A 16,023-nucleotide genomic window follows, 5' to 3' on the forward strand; every position below is an offset into this window, starting at 1 on the left:
CTAAAAAATGAATCCTTGCTACTGTCAAGTTAACAGTGGTAATTATAATATTTGAGATTCAATCCAGAGGACCAGTTTACTCTTTACTCTTATGAGTTCAATGTCAAGCTGAGAAACAAGTGGGTTTTGAGAATTAATTGCGACAAAAGTAACAAGAATGCCTAGGTAATTTGAATTCAATTTAAATGAAGCTGGCTTAGGGTCAATAATCGGATGTTACTTGCAGAACTGAACAACTATTCAAGTGCGATGAAATGCGGATCTAGAACTCAGATCACTCAGCTGGAACAACTCACTATCGTGATCTTATCCCTATGCGAGTCGGTCTTGAATCCTAAGCTCTCGCTTGGAAAGACGCGAAAGCAAGCTTTAGATGCGAGATCTGTTAGTTCACTTAATACCCTAATATCTACTCTCGCTGATTAGGGATACTAAGCTCATTCAATATAGGTCGACTTATCTCCTAACGGTTAGCTAGAGGATTAAATCATAGATCCGACATTAAGTGATCAGTTCAATGCAGGCAGTAAGATCAATATGAATGAAGATAGTTGAGATCACTTATTTGTGTTCAGTTCATGCGGCTAACACCCTACAACCTAAGCAAGCTTGCCTACTACTCAATCATTAAGCAGGATGACACAAACAAGATTTCTGAATAATACTGCATATAAAATAAGTAAAAAGACAAAGGGTTCAGGGTAATCTTCTCGTGAGAATGAGAGATGGAGCCTTCTCCCTTACAAGTTGCGTAGAATCCAAAAAGCAATCTAGGTTTCCTTGTAAAAACTAGTGTACTCTTAAGAAAACGATAGCCTCCCCTTTTATAGGGGGGCGCTGGTGATAGGGGAATAAGAGAAAGAGAAAGTCGAAAACTAGGGCAAACTCCAGAATAGGAAGTTTCCTTAACGATCGGGAACAGTCTAATGCTTGATCTCTTCTGGAGCAACCCTTGGGTTGTTCTAAAATGACTGTTCCACGTTGAATCCTTCAAAACAGCATCTGACTTCCTGAAACTCTCTCCTTTACTCTTTCACCTGTTCCCAACCTGGAATGATGTAAATTAAACACGAATTAGGACTGAAAATGAGCTCAAAGTGCACATGTATTGGTATTAAAAACACCACATATCATTCCCCCAGACTTAGATCCTTGTTTGTCCTCGAACAAGACCAAGCCTCAAGAGCAGGGAGAAAGGTTTGAAGGAGCGGGAACTCGCTTTGTCTAATAACCATGCCCTTACCACACATCTCTGAACCATACAAGCTGTAGAATCAGATCGCACACCCTTACCAGAACACCCCCACGATTGCTGTTCGAAGATCAGCTCCGTACTCTATATCTCATACCTGAAAAGGTTGCACTATCGAGACAAAACTCCTTAAGGATCATTTAAGAACAGCGTGAGCTTTCTCATACAAGCACTATTCAGGGTAGACGGGTTGATATAGAATAGCTGTTTTACGGTGGAGCTGAGAGTGTTTGGGGTTACCGTGTTTGAGTGCATGCAGGATATCGCGCAAAATAGCAAGAGAGGACGGATCTGTTGAAGCCCACAACCCTTACTCATCTCTGCCTCACGGATTAGGATTGTTCTACAATGTGGATCAATCGTGCCACTGTTCTCCAGCTCTTGACTTCTTTTCATTCCTCCAAAATCTGCACCCACTTCTTGCTCACCCTTTTCCAGCAGCATGCATCTCGAATCTTCCCTCTCCATCATAAATAAATTAAAGCATTTTTTTTTTTTTTTTTTTTTTTCAGGGAGAGATGGAGAGAGGTATCGGGACGAATGATTGCAGCCGCTGGGGGTCTATCCTCTGTTTCTCACGGGTGCCATTGTTCCATGCGCTTTCGACTGTTCCTCTTTAAGGATTGATCTTGTCGACTGTTCTCATGCGCTTTTGACTGTTCTTTCTTTCGGGATTGATTCGTCGAGCTCTGAGTGTCAGGCGTTAACGAGTAAGGGGTTGTGTCAATCCTATCCTCTCCGGCCTTTTTGCACATATCTGCACATATGACTTTGAAAAACAGAGTGCATGAGGGTGAAAATAAAGGCTTAGGTAGAAGGTTGGAACTAGCTAAAAATGAGCTAGCCGCTCAGGATCAGCAAGATTGGTAAAAAGAATAAGAAGTCCTGAGCGTTGGTCTCGTTTCCCTGATCTAGTGCCCATAACAAGAAGAATTTCAGTCAAGATTAGGTTCAAGTTAGGAGGAGTTGAGTCTACCCAGTGTAACCTGATCGGATGAGAGCTTCTGGAGAGTCAAATGAGATGGGTCGAAGGGTGTTCCAGGTCCAAGTATGGGCTCTTTCATCACTGCTAAGGTCACTGGATAAGAATGTTAGAGCACGAGGTGGTTAAAAGAATATATCACAAGGTCCTCATTCCCACAAGAGTTTTAACTGACTCGATCCTAAACTGACTCGATAAAAAAACATTCAAATGACGCAAGGACTGACTCAAAAACAAAGAAATAGAGTTTCAGCACACAGTGCTTCCCCCAGACTTAATCGACACCATCCCTGGTGGAAATGAAGCTGAGGTCAGCCAAAAAGCAACACAGCATAAAACATTAAAAATAAAAATAACAAGTTCAGATGGATAGAACAATGGATAGAGGATAGTCCTTGCGGACTCAGTCGGACTCGCCGCTCTCGGCTGGGTCAAGGATCGCCTGTTGCGCGAGCGATGAACCTCTTCTGAAAGAAGGACCAGTTCCCATGGGTTCCTTGCCGGGACGGTGAGATCTTGGTGGGCGATCTGTCGTGGACTGGCGCTGGTCGCTCCCTCCAATGCATCCCCCAGTGACGAGGTGGAGTATCCTCCGCATGAGGCTGTTGTTCTTTCGCTGCGAGTCCACCATCCAGCGTCTGTAAGCGTGATCATCGGTACACATCGGCGAGCTCTCCGAGGTCGTACGATGGGTCGGCTTCAGGGGTGATGTCCTCAACATCATCCATGTTTTCATCAGGGACCGCAGCACGTGGATCAGTGCAAAGGAGCTCGGGGGAGGAAGAAACCGTATGTTCTCAAAACACTGAACCTGGTGATCTCGGGGTGAGGCAGTTTGGTGAATAGTTGAGTTACCGGCTTTATCGAAAAAGCTGTAGGTCTCTTCATCTCGCATGATGTGGCACGCCATTAGGTACCTGATGTCGAGGTACTGGACCTCCTTGTTGACGCTGTGTATTTGGTGAGATCAATGCCGAAATGCTTGAAAAGCGGTGTGAGCAGGCTGCCGCTCCTGTCTTTCTTCTTCGAGCCGTGCATAAGGCACTGTCGCCGCTCGCATATCATGGTGATGAATGAAGTTGAAACCGGGATTCGTCTTAACCCTTTGAATGGGAATTCCGGAACCAGAGGCGCGAATTTCATCCTCAATACCAGTGTACAGGGTTTGCAGCTCCCCGTTGGTGACCTTCGAGGTCAGATCCTTGGCGAACAGGAGTTTGAGATGATCTTCGCGATGACACGAAGCGCGGGGTTCCGAATCTGCGACTGGTAGACCTTCCCTGCTGTGAAGTTCCCATTTGCAATGCAGTCCCAAAAGGCGTTAGAGGGAGAGAACTTTTTCGCCACCGCTACCCCCTTCGGTTCAGCGGGCCATCTCATAGATTTCATTGAGCTTGTCGAGGGACAAGCGACAGTACTCTCCATCCGCCATGAAAGAGAACGAGCAGTTGGCGTAGGAGGGGTGCGTCGGAATCCTCGTAGGTGATCGTGGCCGTGGCGAGCATCTGGCGAACAAGGTCTGGATAGAGCTCGTGCGTTGTGTAGCACAGAGGAGCAATCCCGATGGCGTGCAGCGTTTCGAATACATCCTCGTCGATCCCAAGATCAGCCAAAGTTTCTGTGTGGCAGAAACGAGTGGGTAGCATGTCAACTCGGAGGAGGGCGTTGTAACGAGCTGCTGCGTCCCCTTATCCCACCCCTCGCAATTGAAGTCCAGGAGCAATGGGCTGTCGAGATCAATCAGTTCACCCTCTTGCTCGCGGGGCCATGGGTAGGAGGCGGACGTTTGTTGCTGCTGCACTTGCGGGGGGTGGCGTGCTGCACGTGGCTCTCGTTCGCTTGGCGGATTGCTTAGTTCTTGCCATCTACAAGGCAAACAAGATCAAGCATTAGTTCTATTATGTCACACAGAAGAAATGGAATCGAGGTATTCCATCTCTCCTTGTGCGAACTGCAAACCGCTGTTCACTTCAACAAATTTCAACCAAATCAAACTCAAATCGCAATCGTGAAATAGTAGAGTGTTCATATTCTAAATCAACCCTAACAGCACGAGGGGAGATCGATATCAAGTGGTTAAACAAGAATCGATCTATGAAAGCGGTTTAGAAATGAAATTGCAAACCGAGTGTTGTTGCGATTTGGTTGGGATTGTCGGGTCTCTTACCTGTGGAAACTGGTGAAGTGATCTGCAAAAACAGAGAGAACTCGAGATTCCAAACGAATGAGAAGCAAAACCACTTAAAACGGTTGAGAATCAAAGATTTGGTGGTTTGTTTAGAGGAAATCGCAAGTGGGGGATCAGTGTACGGCGGACTGAAAGGGAAAGTGAAGGGTGAAGCCTTAAATAGGCAAAACCCTAACTGTCCCGAAATTATTCCTCTTTTATTTTTTTTTTTTATTTTTTTTTTATTGTCGGAACACTTACCTGGAACAGTCGATGGGTTGTTCTAGCAGAAGAACAGTCCGCTGGTTGGTTCTGAGTGAAGAGTCCGATTTCTTTTTCCAAAATAAATTAGAAAAGGAAAAGAACAGACTATGTAGACAATGTATGTACTGACCAGTGGGTTGCCTCCCACCAAGCGCTTGTTTAAAGTCATTAGCTCGACTTGGATCAATCGATCAGGCTGATGGGGGCTCGCTTAGGGGAATCTCTTCTCCCTCTGCGATAGTGGAGTCAGCAAGGTAGTGCTTGACGCGCTGTCCATTCACTACAAACTCGTCCCCTTTTCTGTCTAATAGCACAACTGCTCCGTAGGGTCGAACTTCCTTAACAGTGAAAGGCCCGGACCATCTAGACTTCAACTTCCCTGGGAACAGTCTCAGCCTTGAATTGAAAAGCAAGACCTTATCGTTGGGTTCGAATTGTCTGGCAATGATCCTCTTGTCATGGTAGGCCTTGGTTTTCTCTTTGTAGATTTTGGAGCTTTCATAGGCGAGGTGCCTTATCTCCTCCAGTTCATGAATCTGGATCATGCGTCTCTCGGTCGTGCTGGCTTGATGTCAAAATTCAGTAGCTTGACTGCCCATGCGGCCTTGTATTCAAGCTCGACGGGGAGGTGACATGCTTTACCATACACAAGGTGGTAGGGGGTCGTCCTAGCGGCGTCTTGTAGGCTGTTCTGTAGGCCCATAGCGCATCGTCCAGCTTAAGCGACCAGTCCTTTCGTGAAGTGTTGACAGTTTTCTGCAGGATGCTTTTGATTTCCCTGTTGGACACCTCAACTTGTCCGCTCGTCTGTGGATGGTAAGCGGTTGCCACTTTGTGGTTCACTCCATTCTTCCTTAAAAGGCCCTGAAATGCCTTGTTGATGAAGTGTGTTCCACCATCGCTGATTACGACCCTAGGCACTCCGAACCTTGGGAATATGATTGAGCTGAACATCTTAGTCGCCACTTTTGCATCGTTCGTAGGGCTTGCTACTGCTTCTACCCACTTAGACACGTAGTCAACGGCGACAAGGATGTACTCGTTCTTGAAGGACGCAGGGAATGGTCCCATGAAATCGACTCCCCAACAGTCGAATACCCTCAACCTCTAGAATGTAATTCTGAGGCATCTCATTCCTTTGCTGATGTTCCCAAGTCGCTGGCATGCATCGCATCTGGCTACGTAGGCTTGAGCATCCCTGAACATAGTCGGCCACCAGAATCCTGCTTGGAGGACTTTAGAAACCGTTTTTTTGAATGCAGCGAAATGACCTGCGTAAGATGAACCATGGCAGTGGTGCAGAATTCCTGGGATATCTGCCTCTGGAACACACCTTCTGAACAAACCATCCTTGCCTTGTCTGTACAAGAACGGTTCATCCCAAACATAACGCCTAGCTTCTCTCAGGAATTCCTCTTATCGTTTCCTGTGAACTTAAGTGGTGGCTTTTCAGCAGCTAGATAGTTAGCAATCTCAGCAAACCATGGAGGTGAGGATATTGCTTTTGGATCAAGGCGACAGGATGTCTCGAGATATGAGAACAATCGGGCGCCTTCCTCGGAGGTTGTTTCGCGATGCTGGAGAGCTGGAGTCTGATGCGGTTCTTTAGATTGTTCCGCGTAACACAGACCAATCGCGTTGACGTGTTCAACTGGGTGTTCCTCATCAAGAGTTGTGTCGTCCTCAATCTTCATTCTGGATAGATGGTCAGCGACCCCATTCTCGACACCTCTCTTGTCTTTTATCTCTAGATCAAATTCTTGGAGAAGAAGAATCCACCTTAACAACCTCGGTTTCGCATCTTTCTTTGTGAGCAGGTACTTAAGAGCAGCATGGTCTGTGTGCACAATCACTTTAGATCCCACTAGGTAGGACCTAAATTTTTCGAAAGCAAAAACAATAGCCAGAAGCTCTTTCTCAGTTGTAGCGTATCTGCACTGAGCTTCATCCATAGTTTTGCTAGCGTAATAGATCACATGAAGTTTCTTGTCCTTACGCTGCCCAGTAGTACTGCTCCAACTGCGAAATCGCTTGCATCAGTCATGATTTCAAAGGGTAGGTCCCAGTCTGGTGGCTGCACAACGGGTGCGCTGACTAGAGCTCCCTTGATGGTGTGGAAAGCAGCTAGACACTCACTGTCGAAATCAAATTTGATCTCCTTACAGAGCAGTCTGGTGAGTGGTCTTGCTATCCTCGAGAAATCCTGGATAAACCGTCGGTAAAACCCAGCGTGACCCAAGAAACTCCTGATGGCCTTCACGTTTGCTGGTGGTTGCAAACTCATCATCACTTCGATCTTTGCTTTATCCACCTCAATTCCTTTCTCGGAGATCTTGTGCCCTAGAACAATCCCGTCTGTGACCATGAAGTGGCATTTCTCCCAGTTGAGTACGAGGTGTTTCTCCTCACACCTTTTAAGAACCCTGCACAAGTTTGACAAACAGACATTAAAGGAGCTTCCATAGACGCTGAAATCGTCCATGAAAACTTCCATAATGTCTTCAATCAGGTCAGTAAAGATCGACATCATGCAGCGCTGGAACGTTGCTGGCGCATTGCACAAGCGAATGGCATTCTCCTGTAAGCGTACGTTCCGTAGGGACATGTGAACGTCGTCTTCTCCTGATCGTCTGGATGGATGGGAATCTGAAAGAAACCTGAATAAATCTAAAACAGCAATAAATGGTGTGGTTAGCCAATCTCTCAAGCATTTGATCAATAAAAGGGAGTGGGAAGTGATCCTTTCTAGTTGCTGCATTTAATTTCCTGAAATCTATGCACATGCGATGTCCTGTCACTGTCCTAGTAGGGATCAATTCATTCTTTTCATTTGTGATAACAGTGATCCCACCTTTCTTAGGTACAACATGAACAGGACTGACCCATTTACTATCAGAAATCGCATAGATCACACCTGCTTCAAGAAGTTTCATTATCTTTCTTAACGACATCTTTTAGATTCGGGTTTAACCTCCTCTGATGTTCGACAGAAGTCATTGATTCATCTTCCAAGTGGATTCTATGCATGCATAAATCAGGCGAAATACCAGGGATGTCAGCTAGCGAATATCCTAATGCCTTACGATATTTTCTAAGCTCGCATAAAAGCAATGCAGTTTCCACATTATTCAGCTCAGCATTCACAATGACAGGATATGTGGAATTCGGACCTAAGAAAGCGTACCTGAGCCCTTTGGGAAGGGGTTTTAGCTCAACTTTGGGAGCCTTGAGCTCGCTCCAGGGATCCTCTGGTTGGTCCGGTTTAGGGGTCGCTCCAGATGGAGTGGTCTCGCGCCTGTTGATATCCTCCTCCAGACTTAGACTTGCTACCATTCTCCCCATACTCCTTGCGGAGTCAAGCATCTTGGCATATCCATCTGCATCAATGTTCACCATACTCTGCTCGGCTTCAGCACGCACCAGTGCAAGTTCCAGTGGGTCTTCGGTAAGAATCTCCTCGATCATTCCTTCTTGTGGTTGGAGAGGATCAACCCCTTCATTGACCTCAAAGGTTTGTCCATCCAACATCGGCTTCTTTAGCAACTCATCCATTTCGAATTGCATAACTATGTCCCCAAGATTCAGATCAATCTTCCCTGTCGCACATCAATGATAGCTCCGACAGTACATAAGAATGGTCTTCCCAAGATGAGGGGGTCCTTAGACTCTTCTTCCAATTCCAGAACAACGAAGTCTGCTGGAACAGTGGTGTTCCCTACTTTCACTTGGGATCCTCTAGAATACCAACAGGAGATTTGACTGATCTGTCTGCGAAAAACCAAGGACATCTTAGTTGGTTTGAAGTGCGTGTATCCGAGTCGTAAAGCGACAGAGTAGGGCATTAGATTCACGCTAGACCCAAGATCCACCAAGGAGCAGGCGAAAACTGTCTTCCCAATCTGGATAGAGAGGACAAATTTGCCGGGATCTCCTCGTTTTTTTATTTGCCTGTTCTGAAGCACTGCGCTGCATTCCTTGGAAACTGTCATGAACTCGCTCTCGTCTGATATTTTCCCTGAGATCAACCCCTTCATAAAGCTACGCATGGAGGGCATCATCTGAATCGCATCCATCAAGGGAAGTCGGACGGTTAGATCTTCCAGCATCTTCCTGCATTTTATTTCCTCCTTGTCCTTACGAGTGACCTTCGCTGGAACAGGGTAAGGGACTTTTGGAATGTATTCGCGAGGAGGAGAACAGCCTCTGGAATCGGGCGCACTGCTTCAGCCGGTTGTTCTGAGCGTGGCGAGGCTGTTTCAACTACCGGCTCTGTATTCCCCTCATCTGCTTGGTCGGCTAGCGGTTGCTCTGACTCTTTCTGCTTGCCTTTCTCAGCCGCGGTGAACCTTCTCCTTTCTGGCTCGGAAAGTTGCTTCCCGCTTCTTAGCTGAACCGCATTGCACTCCTTGGGGTTTTTGTCTGTTTTACCAGGTAGAGTACCTTGCTGTCTCTTGACACTCTCGGCAGTCTGAGCTATCTGAATGTCCATTTGTCTCATATGGCTTGCGACATTATCATATTTGGTGCTCAGGTCTCCGAACATATGGTTCATCCTAGTATTGATCTCAGTGGTGACCTGGTTCAGCGCTTTCCCTTGGAGCTGTTGTCCTTGGAGGAGTTGCTGCAGCATGGTTTTAGTTTCATCTTGCGGAACAGCGACAGGGGTGGAGGTAGGTAGCGACTTGAGTGTTCTGGTGGTTCTGTATTTGAGGCTGATTGCTCTGCGGTTGGCTTAGAACATATGTTCGGGGCTGATAGTTCTTCTGATATCCCGAATACTGGCCCTGGTTGTTCTGCGCCGGATCAACTTGTTTGTCCTGCTTAGGCCAGAAGAGTTGTGGATTGTTCCTTACGTTAGGGTTTGGGTGATAATTCTTCAGCTGCCACCCTTGTCCATTTACGTAACTCACTTCCTGCTGATCGTCTCCTGCCTGCTCAGCTTCAAACGCCTTATCCCCGCATTTTTCTCAGGAGTTGCTTCTTCCATTATGAAAACCTGGCTCTGGTTTCCCTTCAGCAGTTGGTCCATCTTCGCCGCTATATCGTCTATGCTGTTCACACTTTTTTAGAGCGATCATGCTCTTGTTCTTGTTGAGTGAACTAGAAGCCATGTTCTCAATCAGCGCGAATGCACCAGGAGTGGTCTGAGTCATGAAATCTCCGTTACTAGAGGAATCAAGGGTGTTCCGGTACTCATAGCTCACTCCATCGTAGAACACCTCCAATATGTAATCGTCATCAAACCCGTGGTGTGGACATTCCCTCTGGTACTCTTTATACCTCTCCCAAGCTTTATAAAAGGGTTCATCAGATTTCTGCTTGAAGTTGGAGATTCTATGCCTTAGAGCCGCGGTTTTGGATTTTGTGTAGAAGTGGCTCAGGAATGCTGATCGAACCTGGTCCCATGAGGTTAGAGAACCGGTTGGGAGAGATTGCAGCCAACGTGCGGCTTTCCCTTCGAGAGAAAATGGGAACAGCGTGCACTTGACGTAATCCGGTGGCACTCCATTTGAGCGAGAGAAATTGCAGATCCTCTCAAAGGCCTCTATGTGGTCCATTGGTATGTCTGAAGTGAGGCCACTGAATGTGCTCTTCTGTACCAGACCAATCAGAGCAGGTTTGATCTCATAATCCTGTCGAGTACAGGGTGGAGGGTTGATGGGAGAGCGGTTAGTAGCAAAATTCCTCGGAAGGTTTCGCTCCCCAATAAGAGCACCACGCTCCTCTCGCGCAGCGTTCTCGGCTGCTTGCTCTTGTGCAGCTTGTTGCTGATTCTGGATGGTTTGCTGCATCTGCTGTTGCTGATTCTGCATTTGTTGTTGAATGAGTGCCAATGCAGCAGTGAGGTCATCCATATTGCCATGATCACCCATGTTGGTGTCGGTTATTCTTGGCTGTTGACGGTTCTGTCTTTCTAATCTTGCGAGTTCTTCGTTAGTCAGCTGATGTAGTGGTCCTTGTGCGTTGCTCCGAGTATGTCTACTGGTCATGCACTTGGATCATCTGTTCCAACAAAGAAGTAAAGCAAGTTAGATATCTCAGGCTAAATATTAAACCGAAAAATAAAGGTAAAAGCTTAGTCCCCGTCGCAACGGCGCCAAAACTTGATACACTAAAAATGAATCCTTGCTACTGTCAAGTTAACAGTGGTAATTATAGTATTTGAGATTCAATCCAGAGGACCAGTTTACTCTTTACTCTTATGAGTTCAATGTCAAGCTGAGAAACAAGTGGGTTTTGAAAATTAATTGCGACAAAAGTAACAAGAATGCCTAGGTAGTTTGAATTCAATTTAAATGAAGCTGGCTTAGGGTCAATAATCGGATGTTACTTGCAGAACTGAACAACTATTCAAGTGCGATGAAATGCGATCTAGAACTCAGATCACTCAGCTGGAACAACTCACTATCGTGATCTTGATCCCTATGCGAGTCGGTCTTGAATCCTAAGCTCTCGCTTGGAACAAGACGCGAAAGCAAGCTTTAGATGCGAGATCTGATTAGTTCACTTAATACCCTAATATCTACTCTCGCTGATTAGGGATACTAAGCTCATTCAATATATGTCGACTTATCTCCTAACGGTTAGCTAGAGGATTAAATCATAGATCCGACATTAAGTGATCAGTTCAATGCAGGCAGTAAGATCAATATGAATGAAGATAGTTGAGATCACTTATTTGTGTTCAGTTCATGCGGCTAACACCCTACAACCCTAAGCAAGCTTTGCCTACTACTCAATCATTAAGCAGGATGACACAAACAAGATTTCTGAATAATACTGCATATAAAATAAGTAAAAAGACAAAGGGTTCAGGGAAATCTTCTCGTGAGAATGAGAGATGGAGCCTTCTCCCTTACAAGTTGCGTAGAATCCAAAAAGCAATTTAGGTTTCCTTGTAAAAACTAGTGTAATCTTAAGAAAACGATAGCCTCCCCTTCTTATAGGGGGGCGCTGGTGATAGGGGAATAAGAGAAAGAGAAAGTCGAAAACTAGGGCAAACTCCAGAATAGGAAGTTTCCTTAACGATCGGGAACAGTCTAATGCTTGATCTCTTCTGGAGCAACCCTTGGGTTGTTCTAAATGACTGTTCCATGTTGAATCCTTCAAAACAGCATCTGACTTCCTGAAACTCTCTCCTTTACTCTTTCACCTGTTCCCAACCTGGAATGATGTAAATTAAACACGAATTAGGACTGAAAATGAGCTCAAAGTGCACATGTATTGGTATTAAAAACACCACATATCAATTGACCCCATTTAAAAAATTAATTTGACCCCACAAAAATAATTATAAAACATTAAAGACAAAATTTAATTACAACTAATATATTTTATTTTTAAAACTTTGGATTTATATTAGTTTTAATTTTATTTTTTTATAATTACAAAAATTTAGTAAATCACTAAACATATTTTGTGATTTTAAACATTGTTAATGTTAGTTTAATATAGAAACATTAAAAATAAACAAACTTAAAAAAAAGTTTTAAGCTATGAGTGAGTATCGAATATATTTGTAGTTTTTTGGAGTATTACATTTGTAGTTTTTTGGTCGTTTATATATTATGCTTTTGAATTTTTTCTGATCCTTCTGGCTCCACCACTGAACTCACTTACAGCTAAGTTTTTATAGTCCCAATCCAACCATCGAGCATCCTATGAAGAGAATGAAAAACTCGTTTATTTCAGATTAGACGTTGTAAGGGATGCAATGTCGGATGATTCATTATTCCATTATGAAGTGTAATAATAGAGTAGGGTTGAAATATTTTTACTCTATTTTAGAGGAAAAATGGAGTTTTACTTTAAGATGCTTAAGAGAATTTAAAAGAGGTTTTGAACTTGCTCGAGTCTCATAAAACTACAATTAATCCAATGTCGACACATTGTAAGTGAACCTATTTGAATAAGTAGAGGACTTAACAAAACTGATAGTTTGGCCGAGTGGTCTAAGGCGCCAGATTTAGGCTCTGGTCCGAAAGGGCGTGGGTTCACATCCCACAGCTGTCAACATATTTTTTTTTAATATTTCAAATCATGAAAACGACGCCGTTACCTAGGTATCAACAAGCGAGTGATTCATCTGCTTCGACACATTGGGCTGGCCCAGTAGTTAAGATTTGGCCCAATACTTATTTGGAAAGGGCTTATCGAGCTCACTCAGAGAAGTCATAAACCCTAATATAAATTCGATATCTGATTACTCTCCCTCTTGCCAAATCTCTGCATCGGCGGCGCAACTACAGGAAGAAAGACGATCTTTCACATCCGATTCTTGCCCTAAAACATGGTAAGCTTCGTCTCTCAGATTTGACCAGAAAGAGTTTCGTTTCGTGTTAATTGGAAGTTATGATCTTTGATGAATGACTATAGTGCTGTGATTCTATGTATAGTAATAAAGTTTAGCGTTGTGTAGTCGAGGAGAAAGACGAGAGAGCCAAAGGAAGAGACAGTGACACTTGGACCAGCTGTTCGTGATGGAGAGCAAGTCTTCGGTGTTGTCCACATCTTCGCTTCCTTCAACGACACTTTCATTATAGTTCTCTCTCACTAGTTTGTCCATTTTCATGTGTATAGGAAGCTTACATTGTATCTGATTTACTTTTTTTTTTGTTTGCAGCACGTTACTGATTTGTCTGGACGTGAAACTCTTGTCCGTATCACTGGTAAGCATCGGTTTGATTTATAATGATGTTACTTAAGTCTCTTAGAGTACCACTCTTTGTGTGAATACGATTAATAGGTGTAATGTTTTGTTTGGCTGGGTTAGGTGGAATGAAGGTGAAAGCTGACAGGGATGAGTCCTCACCGTATGCAGCTATGCTTGCTGCTCAAGATGTTGCTCAGCGTTGCAAGGAGCTTGGAATCACCGCTATGCACGTGAAGCTCCGTGCCACTGGTGGAAACAAGACCAAGACACCTGGTCCTGGTGCTCAATCCGCTCTTAGAGCTCTTGCCCGTTCTGGCATGAAAATTGGCCGCATTGGTAAGTTGCATAACCTATACTCAACTAAGAATTGGTTTTTATGTGTCTTGGGCATTTCTAACATTGTGGTTCTTGTTGTTGTTGTTGCAGAGGATGTTACTCCGATCCCAACGGACAGTACCCGCCGAAAGGGTGGTAGAAGAGGAAGGAGGCTCTGAGTTTTTGGCTTTTTCTTTGCTCTTTATTTCATTTCGTTAGAAGAATGTTTTCTTGAGTTTTCTGAAAGAGTTTCGAAGTTGAATGCTTTTGTTAATTGTGGAACAACATTTTTCTGCTATGATTAGTCGCATTCGCGAATGACTTCAATTGTTATTTTAAAATGCCATAATTTTCATCTCTGAATTAGTGAGACAAAATATCGGTTCAATACCAGCCATTTGCATGTACTCTTCAATTTCTGTTAGTGTTTCAATGGTGAGCTCATGATTGGTACAAAGACATGAATAAATTGTCAGTTGAGTTATTTGGACTTGTAGTTGTCATGTGCAAGTACCCAATATGTTCTATGCGGACAAACCAAGACCTATGGTTTCATGTCTTCTTCACCAAAAAGTTCTCAAAGCATCCAACGCTATCTTTGAGGGGAGCATACAGTACGACTAGTAACATATGGAGATAAATTTGTAAGAAAGCAATACTACTTAAGGCTCTATTCTAATGACACAAAGTATGCGCCATTGAGTTAACAACTTCTTGTAAAAATGAAAAAAAAAATTGAAAGCTAGTAGATATCTATCTACAAATTTGTTACATAACAAAGATGGTTAAGGTCATGCTAATCGAGTCGCTAAAGCAACATTCACCCAACTTCTTGTCCATAAGTTAATGGGCTTTAGTATCAAAGGCCCATCTAAATGATCAACATTAAAACCCTAGAAATGAAGGACAAACTATAAACATTACTCTTCAAAGCAAACTCTGTTTTTTAGAGGCTCTTGCGGCGGAGAAGATGCAGATTTTCGTGAAAACGCTAACGGGCAAGACCATCACCCTCGAGGTGGAGAGCAGCGACACCATCGACAATGTCAAGGCCAAGATCCAGGACAAAGAAGGTACCTTCACTCTCTCTCGTCTTTTTTTTTTTGAAAATGATGATCTCTTATTGATCCGGTTTGCTCTGTTTTCAGGAATCCCTCCGGATCAGCAGAGGTTGATATTCGCCGGAAAACAGCTTGAAGATGGTCGTACCTTGGCTGACTACAACATCCAGAAAGGTTTTTTTTTAAAATACACTTCTTTTAGTGTTGATTACTTTTACATATGATTGTATGTTAATTCAGTGCTCTGTTATTTTGGGTTGTAAACAGAATCGACTCTGCATCTTGTCCTGAGGCTAAGGGGAGGTATCATTGAGCCGTCTTTGATGGCTTTGGCTCGTAAGTACAATCAAGACAAGATGATCTGCCGCAAGTAAGCTCATCACTCCTACCTCTTTCTTTGTTTCGATGAGTTTAGTTTAGTATTGGAGTAATGGGTTGAGTGATGTTGTGTTGATCATTTTTTGTGAACCCATGATCTTAGCTCTTTTGTATCTTAATAAGCGTTAACACCTCTGTTCTTGTGGATAAAGTGGTTTCTTTTATGTGATTTTGTGTGAGTTTATTATATCTTTGTTTTTAGGTGTTACGCTCGTCTGCACCCAAGGGCTGTGAACTGCAGGAAGAAGAAGTGTGGCCACAGCAACCAGGTTTTTGCTTCCGTCTCTTTTTGATTCTTTGCTTTACTATTTTTAGTTGTGTTTTTGTGATGAGGTATTGATTTCTGATTCTGTTTTTTTTTGGCAGTTGAGGCCCAAGAAGAAGATCAAGTGATTTGTTTTTTTTCACCGGAGGCTCGTTTATCTATGTTATGTTTTGTGTGTTTCATCTCTTTTGTTTTGACACAAACACGTTTATGTGGATTTTTCACTAGTAATTCTGATTTTCTTTGGCATTTTATATAAAATTCGAAACTGTGTCACAAACTTGTTTTAGTGGATTTTAATCCTAGTGGATCAAAGTCATGCCTTAATTTTCTTAGAGGTTAACGTTTTTGAAACCATAGCAAAACATACAGCACTAGTAATTTACGGCTTAGACCATCTCCAATGGTTCACTCTATTTTTTACTCTAAAATAGAGTGACTCTATAATAGAGTTGTGATATATTCCAATGGTACTCTATTTTAGAGTGAAAAATAGAGTGATGAACAAACAAAAAATAACTTACTCTATATATAGAGTAAACCCATTTTTTACTCTATTATAGAGTGAAAAATAGAGTACCATTGGAGCATTTTTACTCTAAACTCTATTTTAGAGTGAAAAATAGAGTGGGGTTGGAGATGCCCTTACGTGTCATTGCCATCATTTATTTTAACTGTGGTCATTT

At 43.5% G+C, this 16,023-nt stretch overlaps 3 protein-coding genes and 2 non-coding genes across 5 annotated transcripts; 4 read left to right on the forward strand and 1 right to left on the reverse strand.

The window, feature by feature from the left end:
• Positions 1 to 4,856: 4,856 nt before the first annotated feature.
• Positions 4,857 to 5,210, reverse strand: LOC117132428. Its single transcript, XM_033286465.1, has one exon. The coding sequence runs from the start codon at positions 5,208 to 5,210 to the stop codon at positions 4,857 to 4,859; it is 354 nt and encodes a 117-aa protein (XP_033142356.1).
• A 4,696-nt stretch (positions 5,211 to 9,906) lies between these two features.
• Positions 9,907 to 10,013, forward strand: LOC117133145. Its single transcript, XR_004456986.1, has one exon. It is a non-coding gene; the product is annotated as a small nucleolar RNA R71 (small nucleolar RNA).
• A 2,585-nt stretch (positions 10,014 to 12,598) lies between these two features.
• Positions 12,599 to 12,678, forward strand: TRNAL-UAG. Its single transcript has one exon. It is a non-coding gene; the product is annotated as a tRNA-Leu (tRNA).
• Positions 12,679 to 12,799: 121 nt separating this feature from the next.
• On the forward strand, positions 12,800 to 14,010 carry LOC117132553 (40S ribosomal protein S14-2). The gene is made up of 5 exons (XM_033287191.1): positions 12,800 to 12,958; positions 13,085 to 13,204; positions 13,289 to 13,334; positions 13,439 to 13,654; positions 13,745 to 14,010. The coding sequence occupies exons 1-5, from the start codon at positions 12,956 to 12,958 to the stop codon at positions 13,810 to 13,812; spliced, it is 453 nt and encodes a 150-aa protein (XP_033143082.1). The 5' UTR covers positions 12,800 to 12,955; the 3' UTR covers positions 13,813 to 14,010.
• A 487-nt stretch (positions 14,011 to 14,497) lies between these two features.
• LOC117132555 (ubiquitin-60S ribosomal protein L40) lies at positions 14,498 to 15,656 on the forward strand. Its single transcript, XM_033287193.1, has 5 exons — positions 14,498 to 14,706; positions 14,782 to 14,868; positions 14,962 to 15,064; positions 15,275 to 15,341; positions 15,439 to 15,656. The coding sequence occupies exons 1-5, from the start codon at positions 14,604 to 14,606 to the stop codon at positions 15,463 to 15,465; spliced, it is 387 nt and encodes a 128-aa protein (XP_033143084.1). The 5' UTR covers positions 14,498 to 14,603; the 3' UTR covers positions 15,466 to 15,656.
• The last annotated feature ends 367 nt before the right edge of the window (positions 15,657 to 16,023 follow it).

Source organism: Brassica rapa, chromosome A03, assembly GCF_000309985.2.
Source record: "Brassica rapa cultivar Chiifu-401-42 chromosome A03, CAAS_Brap_v3.01, whole genome shotgun sequence".
NCBI lineage: Eukaryota > Viridiplantae > Streptophyta > Magnoliopsida > Brassicales > Brassicaceae > Brassica > Brassica rapa.

Bases quoted from the DNA above. Each gene is read 5' to 3' on its own strand.
- LOC117132428 (XM_033286465.1), bottom strand. From the start codon at position 5,210: ATGATCCAGATTCATGAACTGGAGGAGATAAGGCACCTCGCCTATGAA.
- LOC117132553 (XM_033287191.1), top strand. The intron at 13,205-13,288 runs ATAGTTCTCTCT...TTTTGTTTGCAG, and splicing joins CCTTCAACGACACTTTCATT to CACGTTACTGATTTGTCTGG. The intron at 13,655-13,744 runs GTAAGTTGCATA...TTGTTGTTGCAG, and splicing joins CATGAAAATTGGCCGCATTG to AGGATGTTACTCCGATCCCA.
- LOC117132555 (XM_033287193.1), top strand. From the start codon at position 14,604: ATGCAGATTTTCGTGAAAACGCTAACGGGCAAGACCATCACCCTCGAG. The intron at 14,869-14,961 runs GTTTTTTTTTAA...GGTTGTAAACAG, and splicing joins TGACTACAACATCCAGAAAG to AATCGACTCTGCATCTTGTC. The intron at 15,342-15,438 runs GTTTTTGCTTCC...TTTTTTTGGCAG, and splicing joins AGTGTGGCCACAGCAACCAG to TTGAGGCCCAAGAAGAAGAT.